This window comes from Trichoderma virens (assembly GCF_000170995.1).
Source record: "Trichoderma virens Gv29-8 chromosome Unknown TRIVIscaffold_1, whole genome shotgun sequence".
Classification (NCBI taxonomy): Eukaryota; Fungi; Ascomycota; class Sordariomycetes; order Hypocreales; family Hypocreaceae; genus Trichoderma; species Trichoderma virens.
Genome location: NW_014013748.1, coordinates 1808087 through 1834451, shown reverse-complemented (window position 1 = coordinate 1834451; position 26365 = coordinate 1808087). Strand labels below are relative to the sequence as shown.

Here is a 26365-nt window from a genome sequence, read left to right as displayed (position 1 = left end):
AGTAGCACCGAACATGATAACGATATGACATGATGACCATAGATTAAATAAATCTTGGATATTATTACTGGAACCTGCAGTTCTTGACGTGAAGCTTGTGACGACATACCTCCTCGCCTTACTAAGCATTCAAGCGATATCCCAATGAGGCATAGACCAGGTCCCGCTTGGTTTTCAATGTCAGGGATAGAGTCACGTGAAGCACAATCCAACTCGCTAAGGTACGTACCCCACCGCTTAGGGTCTCCGCCCACCAAATCCTTGGAAGGAAAATTCAGTGAAATTTATCGCGGGTCCGCCAGAAACTTTCCATCCCCATCGCCAAATTCGACGCCCCGACGACCACGGTATGTTGCGCTCTGTGCCTGGCCCTGAATACAGATTTGGCTTCCCTTTCGAAATTGCTAACTCTCGTCCCTTCCATTAGGTCCTAGTCCTACCTTCGCAATGGCTTCTCGACCTACCGTCTCTATCATCGGCAAGGATGGTGCTCCCTCTGGAGCTACCCACACCATTCCCGCCGTCTTCGCCAGCCCTATCCGACCGGATATCGTGAAGCAGGTTCACACTGGCATGGCCAAGAACAAGCGCCAGCCTTATGCCGTCAGCGAGAAGGCTGGTCACCAGACCTCTGCCGAGTCTTGGGGAACTGGTGAGTTTTATGCGTGGCCGTGGGGGAGAGTTTGAGATGGCAATCAGGGTGGGAGGACTGGTGGAGGATTGGGAAAATTTTCTCGCCTTCTCTCTGGTCCGACCATGTTGAAATGTTGCTCTCAATACCATGGAAAAGATCAGGACGGACCGTAACTGACTGGGTTGAATTGAATAGGTCGTGCTGTTGCCCGTATCCCCCGTGTCTCTGGTTCCGGTACCCACCGTGCTGGTCAGGCCGCCTTTGGTAACATGTGCCGATCTGGTCGCATGTTTGCCCCTACCAAGATCTGGCGCAAGTGGCACGTCAAGGTCAACCAGGGCCAGAAGTCAGTCAATTCTTGTTTCCCGGGAGATATCCCAGTGTTTCTATTTTGGAGGGTCATGGAATAACTAACATGGGGGGAAAAAACTTTAGGCGCTATGCTACCTGCTCCGCCCTGGCTGCCTCTGCCTCCGCTCCTCTTCTGCTTGCCCGTGGCCACCAGGTCATGACCATCCCTGAGGTTCCCCTGGTTGTCGACTCCGCTCTCGTTGAGGGCAGCTCTGTCGCCCGCACTTCTGCCGCTCTCGCCCTCCTCAACGCTGTTGGCGCCGGTGCCGAGCTCGAGAAGGTCAAGGGCTCCAAGAAGCTCCGTGCCGGTAAGGGCAAGCTCCGTGGCCGCCGCCACCGCCAGCGCCGTGGTCCTCTGGTTGTCTACAACCCTGAGGTCGATGGCAAGGAGCTCGTCAAGGGCTTCCGCAACATCCCCGGTGTTGAGACTTCCCCCGTCTCTGCCCTCAACCTCCTCCAGCTCGCCCCTGGTGGTCACCTCGGCCGATTCGTCATCTGGACCTCTGCTGCTTTCAAGGCTCTTGACGAGATCTACGGCACCACCACCACTGCCTCCACCCACAAGAAGGACTTCCTCCTGCCTTCCAACGTTGTTTCTCAGGCCGACCTTACTCGTCTGATCAACAGCAGCGAAATCCAGAGCTCCCTCAACGCTCCCAAGGGCGATGCTGTCACCCGACGATCTGCCGTCCAGAAGAAGAACCCTCTGCGCAACAAGCAGGTTCTTCTGCGCCTGAACCCCTATGCTAAGGTCTTCTCTCAGGAGGCCCAGAAGAAGCAGGCATAAATTCTCTGACTTTCTGGGTGTGCAGCAAGTCAAAAACTTGGGTTTTTCGGAGGAGGGTTATATCATGGTTTCATATCGAGGCGTAACGGCTTCTGGAAGGTTGAGCTCTTTGAATGAAAAGAACGAAAAGAGATTTGACTATTAACAGCGTGTGTCTTAAAACAAATGTGATTTATACGAATCATCATCGTTCTGATGATTCTTGGCCATTTCTTCCCTTCCCAATGTTATTAGACCGTGCATGCTGTATTGAGTACGACATGAGTGATTGTCAAATGATATTTCACTAGGTACAAAGGAACGAGCTTCTACATGAATCAAAATTCTTTATTTAGATGTTCTGATGTCTAATGTTCCCCCCTCTCTTTTGTCTATTTATTTTTTACTTGCCTCTATCCCATTTACTTGCTCCTTGCCAGGCTCATAGTGGAAGCCAAGCTCGGCCAGCGTCTTGGCTTTACACCCCTCGTCTTCAAACTTGATCTTGGCTTCCATAGCAATGGACCTCTGCCAGAAAAGCTCGGCACCCCATCGCGGCGGCTCCTTGCCAATACGTTTCGCCTTCTTCGTCCACTCGTAAAACTCATTGATGTGCTTGCCATCATCCCCCAGCTCTGGATACGTGTGCAATGCTTCTCCTTGTCTCTCTTCCAGCTCTTTGCTCCACCGCTGCATTTCGTCGTCCGAGGGCAGCTCCAGGTCGTTGGCCCATACCGCCGAGAAAGCCGCCGCTTGCGCTTCCGCCAGGGGCCACGGTACAGATTTCATATTGAGAGCTGGGAAAACTATCGTCGGGTGCTGAATGAGGAACAAGTGCTGATACAAACCGTGGACGCCACGCCCAGACGTTATAATCTTGTGGTTGAGATTCGGGAGGAAGGGATAGCCGAATAAGAACCCCGTGCAAAAAACGATGTGATCTATATCCTTCTCTCCGCTTCCGTCTTTGAAAAGAAGACCGCGCTCATCTGGCAGAAATTCGACTATTTCGGGGACTTCTTCGCAGCCGATGTGAGCGAGCTTGTCGGGCGATGTTGCGTGTCTTACTGACAAGAGCGTCCTGCCAGCAACTTCATTGATCTGGAGTGCAACATCGAGGCCCGAAGGCCCATTGCCGACGACGACGACTTTCTTTCCCTTGAATATATCATTCTTTCGATACTGCTTTGAATGAATAATAATGGAGGGGTGAGCCTTCTTGAACTCTTCAATCCTCTTGATGGACGGTATGAAGGGTACCGAGTAATGCCCATTTGCGACGACAACGGCATCGTATGTCTCGCGAATAACCTGGCCATCATTCAACGTCGAGACTGCCTCTAGATGCCACTGATCTCTTCCATTCTGGGTTTCCAAGTCAACCCGCGTCACCTCATGGCAGAACTTGATGAGATGTCTCAGATCCTCTGCATACCGCACAAGATACTCCTGAATCTCCTGCCTCTTAGGAAACACCCAAGCATCACCCGGAAAATCGCGATCATGAAACCGCATCAAGCACCCCGGGATATTGGCATGCAGCCTCTCATACATGGGCGACGGAAACACCGGGGCCGGAGCGCCGTCGGGCCAGATGGACGGCTCCGGGCCCCAGAAGGGATCCTGCTGCGGCACGGGCACATCCTTGGGGATGAGGCCGCTGTAGAGCCAGACGCCGCCGACCTGGTGCTGCTGCTCGAAGATGGTGATGGAGTCGAAGGCGCCTTGGGCTCTGAGGTATCGGGCAGCGGCCAGACCAGCCGGGCCGGCGCCTATGATGGCGACTTTCTTGACGTGGAAGTGCTTTGCGGGCACCGCGCTGGCGGCGCTGAGAGTCGAGCCCATGGTGGCCAGATATGCGTGTAATTTATGTTCCAGGTGTTAATTCTGCAGTATAATACCTGTATATCTACTAGGTATCCTTCCCTTGACTACAGCCTGGAGCCCGAAGCGATCCAGTCAGCCGGAGGGCATCTCTACGGGATTTATAGCATTCTGCTCCGTATAGTCGCATGAGAACATGCCAAGCTCGGATGATGTCAGCCACCTAAATAATGCGGCTAGAGGTGCTTCAGGTAACTTGCTATGTTCCAGCATGTCCTGATTTGGAAATACTGCACACCGCCTTCCTTTCTCGGCTTCTGATGCGCTCTTTGGCTCTTCTTAGGGCGTGCTGATTTTTGGCGGCTTTGTCTCAAATTTTGCCACAGATCTAGATCTATAATTAAAATTGAGTATGATTGACGACCATCTGAATAAAAACCAACCCCTGTTGAAATACGAATGCCAGCTTCATTTGGCCAGGGACGCGATGTTGCTTCAAGAATATAATTAATAACTGATTCTATCCATTCATTTCAACTCCGTCACTCCAACTTACGTGTGGAGGCTGGCTAACCTATAGCAGTGTATGAACAGTTTGCTTGGATATACTGCGAAGCCTATATGCACTCATTGCAAGATAAATGAAGCTTTTGCATTTCTACTTTGTCTATAGAATTAAAAAGATAAAAATAAAAATGAAAAATTGATGTGTATTCGACGGTTTTCAAGGGCTGGGGCATAGCCTTTTATTGAACTAGTTGTTACAGTATTGTTGAACCTCTCATCTTGATCTTAAATTCAACCTCCATATTCAACGGTTTATCGACAACGAGTATTATTAACACTTGGTACTTCACTCGATATCATCGCAGTTCAGCTTAGAGCATCGAGTTGATCGCGGTGACGGCCAGTCCGGTACCAGCAACCATCCACAACTCGACACTCTCCGCTCGGCCGACCACATTGTTTGCTTTGGTTGTGGAAGTGGCTGAGCTTGTCGTCATCGTTTTCGTCGGCTTGGGACCACTTGAGGTTGCTTTGGAGCCAGTTGTCGCGGTAGCAGCCGCTTTGGTCGAAGATCCGGTCGTATGGTGTGCCTCCTCGTAGCAGCCAGCGAAGACCAAAGTGGTATTGAGCCATCCTGGTCCTCCAGGCATATCAAACATGGCCTGGTACCATCCAATAGGGCAGCTTCGGGCGAGTTCCACAGCAGTTGAGCTACGTGCGGACCACCATGACGACGCCACACTGCCATAGGCTGAATATGTCGACACGAGAGACGAGGGAACAGCGGTGGAAAAGCCGCACCAAACCGATGACGGGGGAAATGTGCACTCCGGCAAGCCATAAATGTCTGTTTCAGTAGGCTTGCAGCCTTTTTGTATCTCGTCGCCGTATGATAGAATTGCGGTGAGGAGGGCCCCCGTGGGCTTTGGGGGGTCGAAGTATTGCGGCAGCATCTCAGTGGTGCACTGCCATGCCTCGCTTGTGATAGTAGGCGGATTGGCTGGCAAGATTGTATCTAGCAAGGAGTCCGAGGCGGCACTGGCATGAAGAAAGATGATGGCGGTCGTAGGCTTCATGTTTTCTTCTGTTTGACTTTGTAAAGGCGACTAGGTGTGTCCGTGGTTCAAAGCTGGAGGAATAATCAAGCTTCAGGTAGCAGTTATGCAGGCAAAGAATTCGACCACTGTGTGCTCTGTAGTGTTAATAAGAAATCCTCTTCTTGAGCATTTGGTTTCACATGCGGTATCTTTAGCCCGTGCGTGTATGTATTGCCGACGGCTCGTCTTACACGACAGAAATCGAGTAGGAAAAATGTAAGAGTGAGATGGTGATGAATTAAAGAGAGAGAGAGAGAGAGTGTGTGTGTGAGTGAGTTAGAAGGAATGGCAAACTACCGGAAAAGGAGAGGAGAATGAAAGCCTTGTGATTATACTCAACAACCAACTACTATCAACAACCAACTATCAAATATGAACCAACGCCATTCTTATTCCTTGTCTCCATAGATATAGTCTGCCCTGCCTGGGTAACGTTCCTTTAGGGCCTTGTGCACTGCTTTCAGACACTCCACTTTGCGATATTTGTCCATGTCCGGCCACCCTTGTTCCCTATAGATACCCTGCAGCATTTTTATCATTCCCTCCGTTTCCAGGCCATAACCAGTATAGATTTCCACCGCCGACCAAGGGCTAATCGGAATAAAGTTAAGCTCGCGCCATTGGTCCTTGAGGGTCTCAAAGAAATCCGGCACAGTCCATGCGGCACTATCTCCACGCCATTCGGCCTGGGCCATGTCCTCTTCGTAAGTGTATGGGTCATCATGAACCAACTCTCGTGAAGGGTTGTACTTGATCTCCCCGGGGCATTCGAACCACAGGACGATGCCGAGCTTTGTATCAAGCAAATAGACTGGCTCGTCCCGTCCGCTATTCGTGAGACTTATAACGTGAGGAGGGACATTCTCATATATGGACACGCTTTCCGTAACTAGCTTGTAGTCTTCGCCGCGACTCGGGTCCTGGCTTATGTGATGGCAGATGTTCCGCCAATCGGCAAAAGTGCAATGCGGTGTTCCTTGAGCCCAGTACATGTCGTTGCTTGGCTTTTGAATGTATGGCAAATGGCGGAGTAGTGAGATCACTTCATCTGTCTTGCCCAAGAGCTGCATGATTGAGGTTGTAATCTCCGGCCATCCTTCCGCTGGGGGTTCAATGACGTCCGATTCGTTGAGGTACAGTTTGGTCAGGAAGTCGTAGTACCCGCGGATTGCAGAGATGCACTCCTCGCGAGAGTAAGTAATTTCGGAAAGCTGCGGCATCCTCGGGTTGTTGAGGGGGCAATGCAATAGAGAAAAAAATCTAGACTAGGGGATGGAGGGGAGATGAGGGTGATAAAGTACCTATCAAAAAAGGCAATGGGCCGAAGTAGACCGTTGAAGCTTGCAACCAACAACAAAAAGTACGGGCCAATGAAAAGAGGGCTTTGGGCGTGACAAAATAACTCTGATTTACAAGCTTAATTTAAGCGGGTTTTAGGCCCGGCAAAGTACGTGGCTCAACTTGATCCTGTAGGATTCAGTTGTCCTGCTGGAAAGAGTAAATCAACATGAAAGATATCGAAACTGTTCGTAGAGCCAGACTCAGCAGCTTCATATGTGAGAGCCAGTCAGTACAGTAAGCCCACTATCCGTTGAATGCTGTTGGTTGGCCGCCAAGAACAAACACTCCTGCTAATTGCTGAACAAGAGTCATGTCCTTGTCTTGACCGGGGTGGTAGTTCGTGCTGTTGGCTTGGCGATAGTTGTGGCTTGGCTTGGAAATTTTTCACTGCAACTATGGACATCCCGGTATACACTGACATTCCGAATTCGCATGAGTCTCTCTGCTGAGCAACTTGTGGATTTGTCCGAGTCTCAGTCGGAGTCGAATCACCAACATCATATTACTGCCTTGAATTCTTCCGGATATACGGAGTAGTCTTTGGAACGAGGCTATTTCACCAGCCCATGTAACATAAGCTGTGGAGTATAGGTGATGGAGTCTGTTCTTGGCATGCCGTTGCTGCAGAACGGTTGCTGCAGAAAGGCTTGCACGATTAGAGTATCTGTTTTCGAACCTTTTCCAAATTCTGTAAGTCAGAGATGTAGTTTGAAAGCCCTATATATATATCTAGTATATATATACATATATATATGTTCGCCGTCAATGTTGTAGTTTATACTAGGAGTACTGTAGGAGAATCTTAAGCTCATCGCATAGTCTCCTTCAAGTTTACCCAAGCCAAGATGTGGCTGGCTAGGAGGTCTGCTGCCTCCTTGGTACTCTGGGGAGTTGGCTTTGTGCGCTCTGCCATCAATATTGACGGATCTCAAGCCGTGGAGCCAGTAACTGAAGACGACCCTTCACCTATTGGCGACATCAACACCTACCACCCCGACCAATATGATTGTCCACTCCCGTGTATTGACTTTGCAAATACACATACCTGGACGCCATATTTGTCTGTGGACCGTCTGAAGCGCTGCAATGAGCCCATGCTGTTGCAATTCTCTGTTACACAGCCACTTGATGACCCGGATTCAACTATCCTTATACGAAGCTGCACACTTGGTTCGCAGGAGACTTCCTTCCAGGGGTCTGTACCCAAGATACAAAATCCCAAGAAGACAAGTAATCAGTATGGAGGTGGAAGCCTCAAAAACTCTCCAGCATGTGTTATTGATGGCTTCGAAGTTGACGATAAGCTTGCGCTTGCGAAGAGCAGCAGCGGCAAAGGCAATGGCTATGAAGTTGCTGGCTTGTTGGAGAGCATGGGCGAATTCTTCAAGGCTAAAGATAACTGCGATGAGAACTTTCTTTTTGCCTACCACAAACAAGCCGTCGCAAGCGTTTATATCGGCCCCGGTCTTGGCAAGCCGACTATTGGCTCTGCGTTGAAAAGCCTGGCTGCGAAGCTGCTGGACAGCGATTCCATCTCTGATTACACGGTCGCTCAACTCTGCGGTCGCGGCCGTATACCTGCGAGAACCCTTGGTATCTCAGTTGACACGACTGGCAATCTCGCAGCTGTTCAGAAGACGGCATTGGACTGGAGCAAGGGCATCTGCGCTGCAACAGGAGACCTCATTGTCGCAGGCAACCTTGCTGATGTCAAGGTGCTGGACATTGGAGGTTCCAACAGCACTTTCAGCGGTGCAAGAAACTCATCGTTGGCATCCAGGGCAGCATCTTGGCTTTACAAAAAAGACGAACATGCTGATAGCATATTGGACAAGCGAGCGACTTGTCGTTATCTACAAGTCAACGAGGGAGACAGCTGTCCGTCCCTCGCCACTCGATGTGGCATATCGCCTGCCGACTTTACAAAATACAACCCCTCGTCCACTCTTTGTTCTTCTCTTAAAGCAGGGGGCTATATATGCTGCTCAGCTGGTACCCCGTTCGTACCACCTAAGCCTCAGCCAAATCCTGATGGTACTTGTGCGACACATCTCATTGTGAACGGCGATTCGTGTGACGATCTGGCCAAGAAAAACAACATCACGACTGCCGATATTGAGAAGTTCAACCAAGGCAAAACTTGGGCTTGGACTGTGTGTAAAGACATGCTTGTTGGTTATAATATGTGCCTGAGCACGGGCAGGGCACCACTTCCACCCCCTCAAGCCGGTGCAGAGTGCGGTCCCTTGGTTGCTGGCACGAAACTGCCGGCAGACAACACCACTTCAATTGCGGAGCTTAACCCATGCCCCCTCAAAGCATGCTGCAGCAATTGGGGCTTCTGCGGTGTTTTCCCTGCTCACTGTGACATTCACGCTCCTGCAGGCGGCGGTCCCGGAGCCAAGGACAAGGGCTTTCAGAATACATGTGTCTCAAACTGCGGTAACAAGATCAAATCAAACTCGGGCCCTCCTACAACATTTCAGCGGATTGGATATTACGAGGCTTTTGGGCTTGATCGAGATTGCCTCTGGCTAAAGGCCAAAAATGCAAACACCGACGGCAGTTACACGCATATTCACTGGGGCTTTGCCACAATCGACTCGAGTACCTGGAAGCTCGTCATTAATGATACCAAAGGTCAATGGGCAGACTTTAAGAAGTTGCCCAATGTGAAGAGGATTGTGTCCGTTGGTGGCTGGGCATATTCGACCGAAGCAGCAACGTACAATATTATCCGACAAGCCATCATCACTAACAAGAATGCATTTACCACGAATATTGCTCAATTTATTAAGGATGAAGGTATTGATGGCATTGACATTGACTGGGAATATCCTGGTGTGAGTACATGTATTCTCCTGCCTTTCAAACCGCTGCGCTGTCGTTCACACCCAGTCTCTAATCAATTCCACATGTTAGGCACCGGATATTCTGGTTAACGGCCAGCCAATCGGTCAAAAGTCTGATGGTGCCGATTACCTTAGTTTCCTCACCTTACTGAAACAGAAACTGGGCTCGGGAAAGTCTGTATCAATCGCAGCACCGGCTTCATATTGGTACCTCAAGGCCTTCCCCATTGACAGGATTAGTGCGGTTATCGACTACATTGTCTATATGACTTATGATTTACACGGCCAATGGGATTACGGGAACGCGAATGCGTTTGACATGTGTCCGTCGGGCAAATGTATTCGCAGTCATGGTGAGAGCCCATCTTTCCACGTATGATTCACGCATGTTTTGCTAAATACGACACCCTAGTCAACATAACTGAGACTAGAAACTCTCTTGCGATGCGTAAGTATACCTGTCTGGTACTGCCCGGCTGAATCAAAGTTAATAAGATGCCATAGTCACGAAGGCTGGCGTGCCAAACAACAAGATTTTCGTCGGCGAAGCCAGCTATGGAAGAGCTTTCCACATGGCTGTGAATGGGTGCTGGGGACCAACCTGCGATTTCACTGGCTCTAGGCTTAAGTCAGATGCGAAACCTGGACGCTGTACCAAGGCACCAGGGTATCTTGCCTACGCAGAAATCAACGAGATCATCAAGAATGGCCAAAGTGATCAAGCATTCCGTGATACGGGATCCGATTCAAACGTGATGCTTTATCAAGGTACATTGAAAATCCGCCTTGCTTGTTTGAAGATGGGTTAATTCGACTCTGATGCTGATGGTATTGCAGGGGACTACGTGAGCTATATGTCTACAGCATTAAAGGAGACAAGGCGAACTGAATGGAAGGGGCTGAACTTTGCGGGGACCATAGACTGGGCCGTTGATTTGCAGTCTTTCACAACAGATGACTTGAACGCTCCACCAGCGACACCGAAGCCTGGCGCTACCGGATGTACCTCCGGAGCAGACAAGAGCGTCAATTCCGGGGATCTTTGTGAATTCGCATGTGGCCACGGATTTTGCCCGGAATCTACTTGTATTTGCACCTCAACAGGAGTGGTGGACAAACTTCCAGCAGCATCTGAAGTCGATGTTATGGCTTGGGACCCGGCTGATGTCGACCTAAACCGTCTCTGCAAATTCAGCTGCAAATACGGTTATTGTCCACAAGGTGTTTGCACAAACGTTCCTAAAGCTGGGGGAGATGAAGAATTCGAAGAGGATGACGGAGCGTATCACTTCAACTACACAGATGCGAGATGGCAAAACGCTCACCTCTGCCCCGTCTTTTCAGATTCGTCGAACAGAGACGTAAGTATAAACGCGTGCAAGCGGGTCTGTCAGCCAGCACTGGATGATGCAGCTGCAGAAAACCGGACAAGCAACTATGGCTGCATTGGTAACTTCCCACTTGATCAAGATATCCCGTGGACAAGAGTTCCTGGAAAGGAGATCTATATGGCACCGGGACAATGCTTCTGCGATAGTGTGTTCGTCAACGAAATCGCCGAATTCGTCCTGGATGCGCTGCCAATTATTGCTCAGGTATGTCTTTTGGATGAGAGACTTTAGCCGAATGACTCTAACTGCTTCAGATTGGATGCTACCTTCTCATGTCCACCCTCAAACTTGTACTTGACATCGGCTTGGACTTGATCCCCGAAGTTGGAAAGCCTCTTGACGCCGGCTTGGGTACGTATGCAGACACGCTATGGTTTCACGGATCAATTCTCTGACTCTTTTCTTCTTCTTTCCAGACATGGCCATAACCGCGGCCGAGATGGTGAACTACATATATCCGCAAAGCGAGGACCCTGGGGGTGCCTTTGAGTGGTGGTTGAGTCCATGTGGTGGTTCCGGGTTGGTTCCAGACGACATCAAGCAGGTGTACGACACTCTTAGCCAGGTAACAGGGGGCATTTCGGGTTTCAAAAAACCAAAGAACATCCCTAAAGGAAGCGGCAAAAAGGGCGATGATGGCAACCCGACAGACAGAGCAAAGCCTCGGCCCAACACTGGTGGCAGTGGAAAAACACAGCCGACCAAACCGAAATGCAGGGTTCCGCCGTCCAAGGTGACACAGCGACTTGGCGCGGCGAAGAACACGCTGCGCCTACAATCCTGTACCAACGACAAGACGACAACGACCGAGTACATCATCACATCGCTCGGCTACGCGGCCAATGCGAGGCCGACGCAGGTGGCCAAACATTGCGATGGTGCTTGGACACAGGCGTGTTACCATTACAGCTCGGTCATACAAGTAAACCCCTCATGGTCGACGCTCACATGCCCGCAAGAGGCAGCGGCGACGTCACATCGTCTAGACGCCAGCGCGACGTCGTCTTGGTCGAGTCAACACACAGGGGCGGGCTGGCAGCTCCCGAATGCTCCTGGACGAACGTGGCAGGTCTGTGACAGAGACGAGTACCCGCCGGCGTACTTTTTGACCAAGCAAGATCCAGCATATATAAACGCCGGACTAAACAGCAAAGGACAGTTGGTGCGTTTTTTGCCAGATGACCAAAATCGAAAAGCTGGTCAGATGTGGAAAGGCTCATGCTTCGGCACTCCGATACGAGACATGTCCGATAGGGACGTTATGGACAACGTGGCCAAGGCGCCTACGAACAAGAAGAGTTATGTGAAGAGCGGAAACCTTGAGCAAACAATGGCAGAAGTTGCCATCAACGTTCGACCCGAGTTCACAATCTCCTCTTGGGGGCCACCAGTCAGTCCAGATGCTGGTCTGTGGGACAACCCTTGCTGGCCAAGTGGCATCGCTGCTGGCGACCCTGGGTTTGCTCTGCTCACGTTTGATCCATGGTATGGAGGCCGGCCGCCGCCTTATGATTATAAAAAACCATATGCCAAAGGCACAAATGGGTCTTGAAGACCATCATGTCGGCATGGGTAGGCGGAATGAAGAGGTACCTAGTAGTTCTTTAGTATTGGAGTGGTGTGGTCGTGTATTGAGCGAGCTGACGGGATGAATGAAAAGAGTCTCCTGTATTGAGAATGCCAAGCATATTATAGTAGTTAATAGCAAGTTTGTAACCGTGTCCATGCGGATAGATGATTGAACCACGTCTAGTGTAAAACCCCCATCACATATATATACGTGCATGTATAGAGACATCAAACTTAGCAACGTCCTGTGTCCCCGCCATTACAGGCTTCAGCTGTAGACATGCACGTACATGGACCTACCATGCCGAATCCACCCCCTTGCAACCAGCGGATTTGTGTCGTGAAGGGATTGGGCGAGACCAGAGAGAGGCCATGAACGCTATTGGTGGTGACCCCTTGGATGACGCAGGAGTCGGCGGCCACATATGCGTGTAATATACAGTACCTAAGGCATGCGCCTGTAATACTGCGGAATACTGAAACCTTGGCGGTTGGGTCGTACAGAGCAGTAGCCACCCAAGGATCGGAGGCATTGAACGGTGCCTGAAGCATTCAGTCAACCAGAGTGCATGTGGCATTAACTCAATACCTGGGCATCGATATAATGGATTCCGCCTTAATCGATGATGTCAGTCATTGGATGGATACCTAACATGCTAGTAAACTGCAACTAAGAGCTTCGGGTAACTTGCTAGGCGCCGGCAGAAACTGCAGGCAGCTACACACCGCCTTCCCCTCTCGGCTATTGACGCTCTAGCTCCAGGCCTTTCTTTACAGGCTCCAGCCGCTCACCACAGCAACTCCACCCCCTGCAACCAGCAGATTTGTGTCGCTGAGAGATTGGGCGAGCTGCAGGACAGCGCAGTGAGGCGAGGAAAAAAAAAGCGACCAGCATATCGTTTCAACCTGAGCTCAAATCAATCGCGGACAACGCATCGGAAGGGGAGGAAAAAGAGGATCGTCTCCTTTTTGGGTCGCATCCTTTTTTTCTTCTTTGTTCTCTCCCGCCTACTTATCATGAACCTCCCGCGGCCTTCCTTTGAGCACTGGCAGAGCCCCTCCTAGTCCTAGATGACCGCGCAGCCGTGAAGCCGTCAGCAATGGCAAAGGATAATACCCAACCAGACGTGCTGCGAAGCGCCGAGGCCACGCCCATCGCCAAGCTCAGCCCTGCCATAGCCGACGCAGCGGCGCTCGTTGTCGAGGGCGTCGTCACCGTGACCTGGCCGTACAGCGTTGTGAGCAAGTCCATTGCCTTCATCCTCGCCGAGCGCGACCCCCTGCACCGACGCGACAAGGGCCAGCTGCGAGTCGAGTTCCATGGCGCTGCGGGCAAGGCGCTTGCGGCCTCAAGCTTGGGGGGCGGCGACGAGGTGCGCCTGAGCTTGGACGGCGTTGCGTGGGAGGAGAACCAGGCGTGGACGAGACATCCGGGCATTTTGGAGTGGCAGCTGAGGTTTTGCAATCGCTTGCTGCTCAAGATCCGGAGGGCGGACACACTTGCGGTGGACACCATTGATATTGATGCCGCGGATGAAGAGGAAGACCAGGAACCGCTGCAGCAGCTTCGAGAGCCGAGTCCGACGCCGTCTATTGAAATCGAACACACACAATTTTCAACACCGTTGCCGCGAACACCGCTCTCCACGATACCTTCTAAACGATTTGCGTACGAGTCGCTTGGGCCTGGCGAGTATTCCTCTCCCGCCTTTATCAAGCGAGCAAGAGTCTCATATGGCTCCCTCTTCGAGGGCGGCTTTGACATATTTGATGAAGAGGAGCCCGTGAAAGATGTCAAGAAGAAGAAGAAGAAGAAATCTCGGTTCAGTATGAACCCAACAGCTTGGCGATATACCAGTCGATCACCTTCGCCCGAGGAGGAGCAAGAGCAACCGGATGAAGAAGCAGAGGAAGCCGAACTAAAGCTCGATGATGTCGAGGAGCCTGTGGCGGAGGAACAAAGGATCACACAAACGCAGCCTGTTATGGTGGATCACGGATGCCAGACTAGAGAGTTGAGCTCCAGCCCCATCAGAGGTGTTCAAGTCATTGCCGAATCCAGATCGACCGGAATACTACTGCAGCCCACCCCAACCCACCCCTGGAAGCATGTTGGAGTGGACCATGTGCTGCAAGAGCCGTCGCCTCTCTCATTCGATTATGCGGTTGTCCAAGACGTACACCCTTCAATACACGAATCGGAGTCCCTTAGCCAGTCTGAAATGCATCTGCCACACGCCGGCTTTGATATACCCATGGATATAGACCCAAGCCTACAGCCACATGAAGGAGATGCTCATCATCACCCTACGTACGATATAACGGCGAGTGAGATTCAGCCGCCTCAACTACAAGAGCATGGGCTTCACGATGCTCATCTACACGATTTGGCTTGGGCTGCCGAGGCACTGGCGCCGGGGTATCCTGCGGTGCCAACACACAGGACACACGATTTCCAACAGGGTAGTTTTGATCGATCAACCTTCACCCTGAGAGCTAGCCCTTCCGATGAGACGCATACGCTGGTGTCTGCTGGGCATCACGGCGCGGAAATGCATGGCTACGTCCAAATTGATGAAGCACGGAGAGCGTCATCGTCATCCTATGTACAACAGGATGGAGTAAAGCCCAATAACAGCTATCCTGAGCGTTACGAAGAGGATACAGAGACTGCTACAGTGACCGCTACTCTAGGTAGAGAAGGTAGATCCAGTCCTCCTCAAGAAGAATCTAGTACAGACGAATCTGAAGAGGACGAGGAGGGGGCAGAAGAAGAAGAAGAGAGCAGGCCCAATCGCTACTACGACTGGAACACCGGTCGGTATCAAGAGAGATATCCTGAAGAAGAGGAAGAAGAAGAAGAAGAAGCTGACAACCAACAATATGCTGGATATGAAGATGAAGAAGAAGAGGGAGAGGAAGGCGATGAGGAGGAAGGTGATGAAGAAGAACACGAGGATGACGCGACTGAATCTGAATCCGAAGAGGAATCCGAAGAGGAATCAGAGTCCGAATCTGAACCTCGGGTCTTTAATCGTTTCACGCACCCGGCGCCACCAATTCCCAGGCCATTTATGCCAATCCCGAAACCAGCCCCGGCTGTTCCCAAGGAGCCGATATTCATCAGCCTCTTGTCCGACTCAGAAGACGATGGTGACAATGCGCCTGCCCCCATAAAAGCTAAAAAGGAACCGAGCGAGGAGCCTGCACTTCACGAACAAGATGAGGTTCATGAGCAGACAAGTGAACAGGAGGACGACGTCGTCGACGAACTCGTTGATGAAGATGCCGATGAGACCATGGACGAAGATATGGATGAAGCTGGAGACAAATCTGATATCGAGGAAGCAACTGAGATCAGAACGGTAGCAAGCCGATCATCCCGCAGATCCAGCCGAATAAGCCAACTGGATGGCTGTGATGAAGACACCCTATATCAAGACGAGGAACCTAACAGAGGAGACATCAGTCATGCGGAAATGGATCATCCGAATCTAATCATATCTCCCAAAGCCTACAAGACACAGCAGCATGTTGACATAGCTGAAACTCTAGCTCAGGCCCAGGACGAGTCGCCAATGGTTAGCTCTCCGCTTCAGCGCAGGAGCTCAGGGCAACGCGAACTCGCGGCTGCTAACACAGCTAAGGGCGAAGAGATTCCTACCGTGGAGATGCGCGGTGCTTCTGAATCACCAGTGCCGGAGCCTATCAGTGTCGAGGCACCGGCTGTTTTAGAGCCGAATGACGAGATGCCAGCAGTCAAGCAACAACAAGTACAAGAGCAAGAGCAAGAACAAGTACACGAGCAAGAGCAAGAGCAAGAACAGGCACAAGAGCAATTGCAACAGCTAGAGCAGACGCAACGCGCCGAGTCGCCAGGGATTGTGAATTCTACGGAACAACTTGATGAGCCCTCTCTACAGACCCCAGATGTGCCGGCGGAAATGACAGATGTGACAGAGGCCCCGACACAGCAGCCTATCGCCAGTGACGACTTACATATGGAGGATCTACAGCCAACTACTCTGGAAGACCAGCCACCCAACGCCGGGGAAGAGGCAGAAGTCAATGCGACCGAGCAAGACGTTGAGATGCAGGATGATGCGCTACATCAGCTCAGCGAGGAGACTGAGATTGCTGCGAAAGAAGACGACAAAGAGGTGGATCAAACTACCACAGACATAGTCTCGAAGGCCACTAGGGAGCCTGAAGTGGCTGCACCATCAACACCTTCAGCGACGCAGACAGAGCCATCTCACTCGGTGTCTATGGCCGTTGCAATCCTGGAGGAGCAAGAAGTTACGGAAAAGCAGCTGCCAACTCCGCTAGAGACTCAACAAGACGACTACGAAAACAGCCCTAATGTGGTTGACGTAGCCCATATCGAGGTGCCGCCGGATGAGGAGGGTGTCAATGAGGGCATCGAGGAAGATGTGGAGGAAGATGTGGAGGAAGATGTCGAAGATGAATACAAAGACGCGGACGAAAACATGGACGAAGAATATGAGGATGCAAGAGAGGAGGGAGGTGACGATGACGACCTTGCAATCGAGCAGCAGCTCATGTCTGAATTCCAGCATTATTCCACCCCCCAGAAGACGCGCGATGCAGACCGTGTTGGGCAGGCTATCTCGCAACCCCCTGACACGATGGAGAAAATTGAGGAGAGCCAACAAAGTCAACAAACCCAACAGCATAGCCAACATAGCCATCACGGGGAACACTGCGGCCATGACCACGGCGTCCACGACCACGGAGTCCACGAACGAAATTCTCGCCGAGCAGACCCAGAGATGTCGATAACATTGCAATCTCTTCGGAGCCACTGTCGTGCTAAGAGACTGTCAAGTGATAGCGCCGATAGTTTGTCAACCGATCCCAGTGTGTTGCTGGCCAAGGGCTCTCCTACCATGGTGCATCGTCAATGTCTGCTTGGGGATAGCGATTACCTTCCCCAACGATCACCACGGTCGCCTCGGAACAAGACCGAGCATTCGGACCCCAGTATTGCGCTTGCCAAGTCATCGCCTCGCAATTCTGTATCGCCAAAGGATGCTGGGGCATCGGTCTCGTTGCGCGCAAGACGTGGCGTTAAGGGCTCGATTGATGCCAGCATCCTGCTAGCACAATCCTTTTCGCCTCCGTCGGAACGCAGTCCAGCTAGCCCAACGGCGTCGTTACGTGCTGGTCGGCGCAAGTCTGATAAATCGGATCTGAGTGTGCAGTTAGCGACAGCCAGCCTCAACAAGGGCTCTCAACAACAGCAGGTGGCGGAAGAGGGGGAACAGGAGAACGCCTTGGATGCAGCTCAGGACGCGTCAGCAAATCCTCGCCGTGACGGTACGCCCGAGCCCACGGTGACAGGCCACAATCTGAGGTCACCCCGAAAACCCGCCGCCGTATCCTCTACCAAGACACCCTCTGTCGCCAGCTCCGTTGCAGAGGATGGGAACATGACATCCCTGAAGCTACAATTGTTGAAGAGCTTAAGAACTACCCTACCGGACTGTCTGCCACTCAAATCCCTGCGCACCTCCTTGACCAAAACGGCCGATATTTTAGCCGTGGCTACCCTCACTCCGCGCCAACCACACAGACCGAAACATGGTCCCCGAGACTACATGCTAGAGCTGTACCTTACCGACCCCTCAGTGGCGCCCACGGGCGTCAACATCGCGCACATCTTCCGGCCGCACCAAGCCTCCCTTCCTATAGTTCAGGCCGGCGACATTGTGCTCCTGCGCCGCGTCCAGGTGGTGTCGATGCAGGGCAGGGGATTCGGCATCCGCGCCGGAGATGCCTCGGCATGGGCAGTCTTTGAAAAGGACGACGATGAGATGCTGCCGCAGATCAAAGGTCCCCCGGTTGAAGTCACGGATGAAGAGGTTGCCTATGTGCAGGGCCTCCGAAGGTGGTGGGGTCTTCAGGATGACAAGACATTGGCCAAAATTGACAAGGCGAATCATAAGATGTCACAGGCCGTCAAGGATGATGCCAGGTGAACGCGACCTCGGGATATGATGTTGGGGGGGAAAAAGATGGCAACACTTTTAGCGTGCTATGACGAGGTCTTAGATGTGGCAAAGGGCGAGCGAGTTTAATGATTTGATGAACTATATATATCATGTAAGACTAATAGGACGGGGGTTAATACTGGCCGATTAGGATATGGGGAAAAATCGGGGGGTTAGCTACAGCATAGGATTTAGAGCTCTACGGGTACCAAACCAAACCATCATTTTCCTTTCTCTGTTACATTTCTGCTCTCCGAATCTTTCCTTTTTCCGTGCTCGGACTACAAGCGGCGAGATCGCAGCTGCTGCGAGGACCCATTATAGAGACAGAGAGATAAGGGTTAGTACAAGTGATTTGCAATGGCAATGACTATGTAGATGATCCTGTCACAAGCAAATTGTCATCAAAGTATGAGCGGAACTGGCCCAGCAAGGAATAGCTCATCAGGCCATCTGAACTCGGCTGATGTGAACCGTTTGAGGTCTGGAGGTCTCAGACATGTGGGTAGCAGATCTAGAGATGCGATGGCATGTGGTTGCGGGGTCTGAAGCTCAAGGATCTAAAGACCAAGCTTGCCGGGCCGGGGGAAGCCAGATCCTAAATTCTTGCCGAGCCGAAAATGGCACGAGGGTAGCGTGGCGTAAGTCAATGCCTTGTGATTTTGAGGGGAAGCTGTCTGGCGCTCCTCCATAACGAAGGCATGACAAAACGCCTGGACCGATACCGGCATGGCTTGGAGCCATTGATGAGCAAGGCCGAATGCAGACGACTTGATTCAATGTGGAGCAGTGACAATGGCTTGCTGCGGTCTGTAAGACAAGATGGGAGCTGGCGGTTAGTTTGTTGGTCCTCAACACTATTGTTAGTAGATTGTGGGGGACGTATTCGTAGCCAAGCCGAAGTCTCCCGGTAGGGTTTGCTAGTCGAAGCTAAATGTGCATGAAGTTGTTAGCCACAGGCCTGGCATTGATGCTACATGTTTGTCTGTCATAGTTCGGGACTGCATCCGTGCAATACGAGTAAGAGCAACTCAATTGAGTCATCGAACAAGCATGTGCGTACCTGTAAGATGCACTGGCTTATTGGCGAGACATGACAAGCGTACATGATGAATGCAGCCGAGAGACGATCCCACCAGCCCCTGTGTGTTCATATTAGCCTATCCGCTTACATTCACATTGGCGCAAATGTCCAAGAGTAGGCATGTACAGGTACATGGAAGCCAGTTTGGGCCCCGTACACATGCCGTGATGGGGATGAAGTCAATTTTGTGAGGAGCAGCAAGAAAAAGAAACGGAAAAGATGGCGGGGCACCTCAGGCTAGCGAGACACGCGAGACAGTCAGAAATAGCAGCTTGAAGAAGTTACAATTCATGCAGTACACTGTGATGTTGTTGGTTTGAAATTACCTAAGAAAGAGAAGGGTTTCTCCATACGCGGTGCCAGTTTTCATATCGGCGGCCCCGTCCCACTGGGCCAGAACCACAACAGGTAGAAAAGCTGGAGGAGCCGTGGTGGTACAAGAATATCCATGAGTCCTGTATTACAACGCATATCGAGAGGGGGAGCGGACAGATACACGCGAGAGTACAACGTAGAGGACTTTTGCTGCTGGCAGATGATCCCTTGAGCGCCGGCCTAGGATGTCCGAGTACGATTACTGCTTTCAATCAATAGCCCGATGTCTTTTGAGAGATGGCGCACTAAGAGTGCCGCGAAATTGAATGCGAATAATCGATGGGGCGCCGGCTCCGATTGCAGGGCCCATCGTGCTCCGGCAAGGCCCACATCACATGCAGGGACCCCTGACATCAAAGACGGAGGATTTCGGAAGAGGTCGGAGTGCAAGTGCGCGTGCAGCAAAGGTGATGCTTCAAGTGTGTCAACTGCAACGGTCAGGAGTATCAGCTGAAGTCGCAGAAATCTGATACAGCCAAAGTCTTGGTACCAATGCAGGTTAGTAGAACCAAGTGTTTTAGTGCGTGCGGCAACATCCCATACCTCATCTCACCTTGTAGGCGCAACTGAGCGTCGTTGCGCGTGTGCCCTCTGTGGCAGCCCAACGGACGCACTGACGCAGACAGGAACAGAACGAGGCTGGAGATGCCCAACGGGACACACGCGACATGGGCTTTGTAAGCACAAGGTGCTCATGATGGCCTCAGCAGGCCTCGTTTCTTGCTCTTCAAGTGACCGGCCCGGGACCGGATCCTGTCCGGGTCACGCCCAAGATTCCCGAGACCAGGTCTAAGGAGGCAATGCAAAGTGGACAGCGACGGGACTCAGAAAAGAGCCGCCGCGGTCGTTTTCGCCGCCCCCTGCTGGGAGCTGCTGTTGCTTGCGTTTACGAGTACATGCTGACCTGTTCGTCGAGGTGGAGATGAAGAAAATAGAAGAAAAAGAATGTTGAGAGAAGAGGATGTGTGGAGTCCACGCGGCAGCGCAGCTGATTGGCCAGCCCTGGCCTAGTGTGTGGAAGGTGCCGCCACGGCGCAGTTGTCCGCAGGAAGGCACAAGTGCCGTGACTTGCACGTTCTCGCTCTTGCGCTTCTAAGTTGCTTTCTCTTATCTCTGTTATCAGAGTCGTAATCTCATGCTCGTGCATCTCGTCTGATTTGAAATCCGTCATGCCCTCCGCCTCACATCAGTCCATTATCCCCTATTCCCAGTGCAAAGCACCTGAGCAAACCGCCAGACAACAGCAAAAAAACCAGACCGTCAGGCTAGTCATCATGTCTCTCCACCCCTGCGGATCCCGGAGGCCTGGCGCCGGCTAATGCAGCTTGGGGAAAGAAACTACTGCTGCTACCTAGTTGGCCCATCCCCTGCCACCCCTTGCCCGACCGGAGCGACACGGAGCCAGACAAACGACCAAAAGGTTGGATGGATTCATGATGGGCGCCCGACCGCGCAAGTCCATCCGGCGAGTGGATTGGCTAGGGCAGATGGCATCTTATTTGCATTCAATGCGAGCGACAAGTACTCGTACAACTTGGACAATCCTCGAGTGCAACATCCCGACCCGGCTAGAGGCCGGCATCTCCTCAAAATGGCCCAACGACAACGCCATCCAACTCTAGTCTTTTGAAGATATAATACTCGGCCAAGATCCTCTTGCCTCTGTTCCCTTTATCAATCATTTGTTCATCCATCCATCTACTTTCCCATACACCCTACCTACCGGGTATCAAATCCTTCATCTCCCTCGTCAGCTCCGCATCGAGCCCGCCATACTCCGTGTATTAGTCTGCGCACGACTAGCCCAAGTCACCGTCAATTAGTCCCCCCAGCGGACAAGCTTCCGGTAAGTACGGAGGCACTCGCCACCTTTTTTTAATCCAATGGCTTTCTGGCACTTTGCTTTTTGTCGGTGCTTTCGTTTTTTTTTTTAATCCGTGCCTCGTGCAGCCCGAGCATTGTCCGTGCCCAGCCCGCCCGCTCTGCGCAAGGTACTGGTACATCTCCAAAATCCCTTCTTACCAGGCATTACTGCACCATCGTCCGCACGTTTCACCTTTTCTCGAGTCTGCCAATCTTTGGTCCTCTTCTTCCTTCATCTTTTCTTTTTCCCCTCCAGTGCAACCCCCTTCCCCTTTTTGCTTCACACTCACCCCCCTTCATAGTCGTTTTGTCGTCTCGTGATGCCCATGGAATATTAGCCTCCGCTGTCTTCTGAAACATACCCGAATCTGCCTAGACCCCAAGTCCTTCAGCTTCACATCCCCTTCACCCCCCTAGCTCCACGTTGTCCTGTCATGAGCCGCCAGTCGTTGGTTCTTGCTTCTCGTCTTGAGAGCGGATCTCGTGGAAGGTTGGGGTTATTAATGAAAAAATCCAACCCCATGTTCCGCAGGGGCCTGCCATCCATAGCTGCTGTTACTATTAAACCATTGCCATCCTCGTCTGCATTTGCTTCTTCTTTGAAACCAATTTCAACTTCTTCTCTTGTTCCAACGCTAAGCGGCGACTCGGGCAGCCATCTTCCACGTTCTCATTCATCCCTTTTCTCAGCATCTTCGCTGAACAATATCCCAGCTCTACGCCCCCCACCAATGGCGTCGAGTGCCCGCAGTGCCGACAGTTCTGACGTCTTCACTCCTCGGTCAACTTCACCTTCACCGTCCGTAGCTTCGGGCCGTTCCTCTCACCGTTCCTCTCGCACTTCCGTGTCTAATAAACGCGTCTCCATTTCTAGCCGCAGACTGACCGATTTTAACCCAATGTCTTCAGTCGACGTTTTGGCCATTGAGGAGGCCATGAAGTTGGCGTCCCTAGACCAGCACCGGGGCTACGCCCAAGACCACTATACCGAGGTTAAGCAAGACCACGAAACAGAGTACCTCAAGGAATCCGACGCTTCCGCCTATCAGGTCCTTCGTGAGCCATTGTGGAATAAGGGTAGGTTGATTTGTTATTGTAGTCTTACATACACTTTTTTTTTCCTCTTCTCTTGTTCTCTTTTACAATCTACACATACTTGCAGCTCGTTTTTACAATTTCTGCTGTGGCTACGCATTTACATCTACGTTTGTTTTTACACCAGTACAACCGATTGCTAACTTACCGGCATCATGAAAGGCCTCTCATTTACTCCCGAACAACGTATCGCCAAGAATCTTACTGGTCTCATTCCCCACGCCATGGAGAGCCTCGAGACCCAGTGCGCCAGGGCCATGAAGATGATCCAGAGCCGCCAGACCAACATTGACAAGTACCTGTATCTGTCCACCATCAAGGCGCAGAACGTCGATCTGTTCTACCGCCTGCTTATGGACAACATTCGGGAGCTGATGCCCCTGGTCTACACCCCCACCATCGGCGACGTTTGCTTGCAATACTCTACCCTATACACCCGCCCCGAAGCCTTGTACATTTCAATCAAGCAGCGAAAGTCTATCCGGACCATGCTTCGCAACTGGCCTTGCCCGAACCCCGAGATCTGTGTTGTCACTGACGGATCTCGAATCCTGGGTCTCGGCGATCTTGGCATCAATGGTGTTGGTATTTCGGTAAGTCGCAATTGTTGCATTTTCTCGATCCGTGTAACCCAGTCGCTGACTCTAAATCTTGCAGATTGGTAAACTGGCTTTGTACATTGCGGCCGCTGGCATTCACCCTGCCAAGACTCTACCCATCGTCTTGGATACCGGCACCAACAACGAGACCAATCTCAAGGATCCTTTCTACTTGGGCTTGCGCCAAAAGAGAGTTCCCATGGAGGACCAGCAGGCATTCATGGATGAATTTATGGATGCCGTGAAGGAAGTATATCCTAACATGGTCGTCCAGTTCGAGGACTTTGACAGCGAAAAGGCCTTCAACTACCTGGACCGATATAGAAATACCCACAGGGCATTCAATGACGATATCCAGGGCACCGGTGCTGTTGTTCTTGCTGGGTGAGTAGACCTGATTCATCGCAATGCATCATCACTGGCATCGTTTCGCTAATGCGCAGCAGATATATCAACGCTGTCAATCTCTCAAGTGTTCCGCTGGAGGAACAGCGTCTCGTCTTCATGGGTGCTGGTTCGGCAGGTGTAGGTGTTGCTAAGCAGCTCGTCGAGTATTACACCCGAAGAGGCTTGACAGAAGCTGAAGCGCGTGATAAATTCTTCCTGGTCGATACCAAGGGTCTAGTCACCATGGATCGTGGCGACAAGCTGGCCGAGCACAAGAAGTACTTTGCTCGTATTGACAACAACGGCCATCAGTTCCGCACTCTGGAAGAGGTCATTGAGTATGTCAAGCCCAGTGCCCTCGTTGGTCTTGCCGCCACCTTTGGCATCTTCACCGAATCCGTGGTCCGAGCCCTCAAGGCTTCCGTAGATGCTGGTGGTCTTGGACGCCGGCCCATCCTCTTCCCTCTCAGCAACCCTTTTACCAAGGCCGAGTGCACTTTTGAGCAAGCCGTTCAGTGGACCGACGGTTCTGTCGTCTTCGCTTCCGGATCTCCTTTCTCTTCTTTCACCCTCAAGGTAGGCGGTGATGCGGGCGACATCACCTACCACCCCAACCAAGGAAACAACGTATATGTCTTCCCTGGTCTGGGTCTGGGTGCTATCCTATCCAAGGCAACTCGTGTAACAGACGAGATGGTGTACACATCTGCTGCGGCTCTTGCTGGCTCTCTCAACGCTGAGGAAGTCCACCAGGGTTTGATCTATCCTAAGATCGACCGAGTTCGCGATGCCAGCATTGTTGTCGCTCGTGAGGTCATGAAGGCAGCTCGCCGCGATGGTGTATCTGAGCTCCCAGAGTCGCTCTGGATTGAGTGGGAAGAGTGGGGTGATGTCGCTCTGACAAACTACATCAAGCAGCGTGTATACAATCCCACTTCCTTTACGGATGCTAGGGGACGATTGTGACTGCACTCCCAGTGATGGAGCTGGATGAAGGGATGGAAGAGGTGTGCTGACAATAACGACGAGGGAAGTAATACCATGAAGAGAAGTGACGTTTGCCACGACTTAACTCAGGAAGATGTATATGCAGGAAGGATGGCGTTTGGGGTAAAAACTTTTTGGGTTGGATCGTCTTTTTAGGATATCTCGACCTTTTCTTTGATAGATGTTTTCAATGTCATTTCCTTCTTCTTCAAGGCTTGTGCATTAAAGAGTGATTGAGAGCGATTTGGCCAGCTCGAACGAGACCGTAACCAACGTTGCTGAATGAATTCGCCCATCATCCGAATGTGTCTATATCACACTGCATGTAGCAACGGATTTGGCTCGTACCCGGCGGCATACTGTACCAAGCATGTCGAGATAGACTGATGGTGCATGAGTAGACATCGGAACTTACCCTTTTGTCAGACTTTGGGGCTTGCTCTGCATCTCTGGTGTGATCGAGGGCCGAGAATCCACAATTTGCTCCTTTGCTGGCTTCTCAGCTCGCAATTGAAATCTGGTTTCCCCTCAAACGTCGGTTAATAGTGAGAGCGCAGTTTAAAAAAAGGTGAAGAGGATATACACATGTAACAGAATAAGTTTACATTAAGTGATGAAATTGCGTTTCTGGGCAAAGGGAGGGGATATGCACCCCAGCTTGCTTACATTGACGTACATGTTGAGCTCTACATGTGAGCTTCAAGCTCGGAAAGCCGTTAACGCCACCGAGGAAGCTCGGAAGGCCGAGCGGTAGTCGCGGCGACCGAACGGAGAACAGCCTCGGCGACATCGCCAGCCCTCATTCCACACATACTACACATAAGTGATGTGCACTGGAAATTCCATTTTCCGGACAACAAGTAGTCTTGGTCTTGTGCGGCCGTTGACCGGCCCCGAAGGTGCCGCATTCACCTGCCGGGCACGGCGAAGCCACATATTGTTTGGAGATAAAAAAGAACATATCCACCCTCTACGTTCTTTGCTATCCACTTATTCTATCCGCACAACACAATATCTCGAGACTTTGTCTTCGGGTCGAAGAGTTGGCATCTGCCGCCGTCTGCACGGGGAGGGTTTCGACCTACATCCTCGTAGAAGGTAAGAAAATGGCAATAATCGCGGACGGCCTCCCGAGGTAGCGGAGGGTCCACACTCCACGATTTCTCCCGTTCGGCCCACACATCCCCGATACGCTTGTACATAGGCTCGAGGACAAGGGATACCTTTAGCGGCGGCCAAAGAACGGTCAGGAGGGCACGAAGAAATTAGGTCCAAGAAGGGATCGGGAAATTCGACTTGTGCAGTTTGTCTTGAAGCTACCCAACGCAGAGGTGAACGAAGCAGGACTTGGGCGTTTCCGACGAAACCCATGGGCACTATAGTCGTTCAACTTCGTATGATGGCAATCATAGAGCGTAACATCCCTTTGAGAGCGTCTACTGGTGTGTTGTTGAAGGAGCCATCGTTTTCATCCTTTCAGGACTTCCTGGTAATGAAGAATTAATTGCCGACGACAATAGACTTGGCATCAATGTAATTGGCACCGTGTTTCCCTGTGGATATTGTTATTCCCGTTGTCCGTACCATAATTAATATAGCTCGGGCAGGCGGGGCCCAACTTGTGTGTCG

At 51.5% G+C, this 26365-nt stretch overlaps 7 protein-coding genes across 7 annotated transcripts; 4 read left to right on the top strand and 3 right to left on the bottom strand.

The window, feature by feature from the left end:
- Positions 1 to 303: 303 nt before the first annotated feature.
- Positions 304 to 2107, top strand: TRIVIDRAFT_73228 (uncharacterized protein; the record flags this gene model as incomplete). The annotated part of the gene is made up of 4 exons (XM_014106044.1): positions 304 to 347; positions 428 to 652; positions 830 to 980; positions 1070 to 2107. The coding sequence occupies 3 exons, from the start codon at positions 448 to 450 to the stop codon at positions 1770 to 1772; spliced, it is 1059 nt and encodes a 352-aa protein (XP_013961519.1).
- Positions 2108 to 2147: 40 nt separating this feature from the next.
- On the bottom strand, positions 2148 to 3596 carry TRIVIDRAFT_63078 (uncharacterized protein; the record flags this gene model as incomplete). The annotated part of the gene is made up of 1 exon (XM_014106043.1): positions 2148 to 3596. The coding sequence occupies one exon, from the start codon at positions 3594 to 3596 to the stop codon at positions 2148 to 2150; it is 1449 nt and encodes a 482-aa protein (XP_013961518.1).
- An 857-nt stretch (positions 3597 to 4453) lies between these two features.
- Positions 4454 to 5158, bottom strand: TRIVIDRAFT_63077 (uncharacterized protein; the record flags this gene model as incomplete). Its single annotated transcript, XM_014106042.1, has 1 exon — positions 4454 to 5158. The coding sequence occupies one exon, from the start codon at positions 5156 to 5158 to the stop codon at positions 4454 to 4456; it is 705 nt and encodes a 234-aa protein (XP_013961517.1).
- A 410-nt stretch (positions 5159 to 5568) lies between these two features.
- TRIVIDRAFT_63076 (uncharacterized protein) lies at positions 5569 to 6399 on the bottom strand (the record flags this gene model as incomplete). The annotated part of the gene is made up of 1 exon (XM_014106041.1): positions 5569 to 6399. One exon carries the CDS (start codon positions 6397 to 6399, stop codon positions 5569 to 5571), a length of 831 nt encoding a protein of 276 aa, XP_013961516.1.
- A 966-nt stretch (positions 6400 to 7365) lies between these two features.
- On the top strand, positions 7366 to 12315 carry TVC10 (glycoside hydrolase family 18 protein; the record flags this gene model as incomplete). The annotated part of the gene is made up of 7 exons (XM_014106242.1): positions 7366 to 9363; positions 9443 to 9725; positions 9785 to 9820; positions 9877 to 10140; positions 10210 to 10967; positions 11018 to 11114; positions 11180 to 12315. 7 exons carry the CDS (start codon positions 7366 to 7368, stop codon positions 12313 to 12315), a joined length of 4572 nt encoding a protein of 1523 aa, XP_013961717.1.
- A 1117-nt stretch (positions 12316 to 13432) lies between these two features.
- Positions 13433 to 18325, top strand: TRIVIDRAFT_10153 (uncharacterized protein; the record flags this gene model as incomplete). Its single annotated transcript, XM_014105465.1, has 2 exons — positions 13433 to 16129; positions 16205 to 18325. Coding segments are annotated over 2 exons (4818 nt in total), but the record flags the coding sequence as incomplete, so codon positions are not given.
- Positions 18326 to 22603: 4278 nt separating this feature from the next.
- On the top strand, positions 22604 to 24715 carry TRIVIDRAFT_140682 (uncharacterized protein; the record flags this gene model as incomplete). The annotated part of the gene is made up of 4 exons (XM_014106040.1): positions 22604 to 22745; positions 22926 to 23356; positions 23421 to 23746; positions 23809 to 24715. The coding sequence occupies 4 exons, from the start codon at positions 22604 to 22606 to the stop codon at positions 24713 to 24715; spliced, it is 1806 nt and encodes a 601-aa protein (XP_013961515.1).
- Positions 24716 to 26365: the final 1650 nt, after the last annotated feature.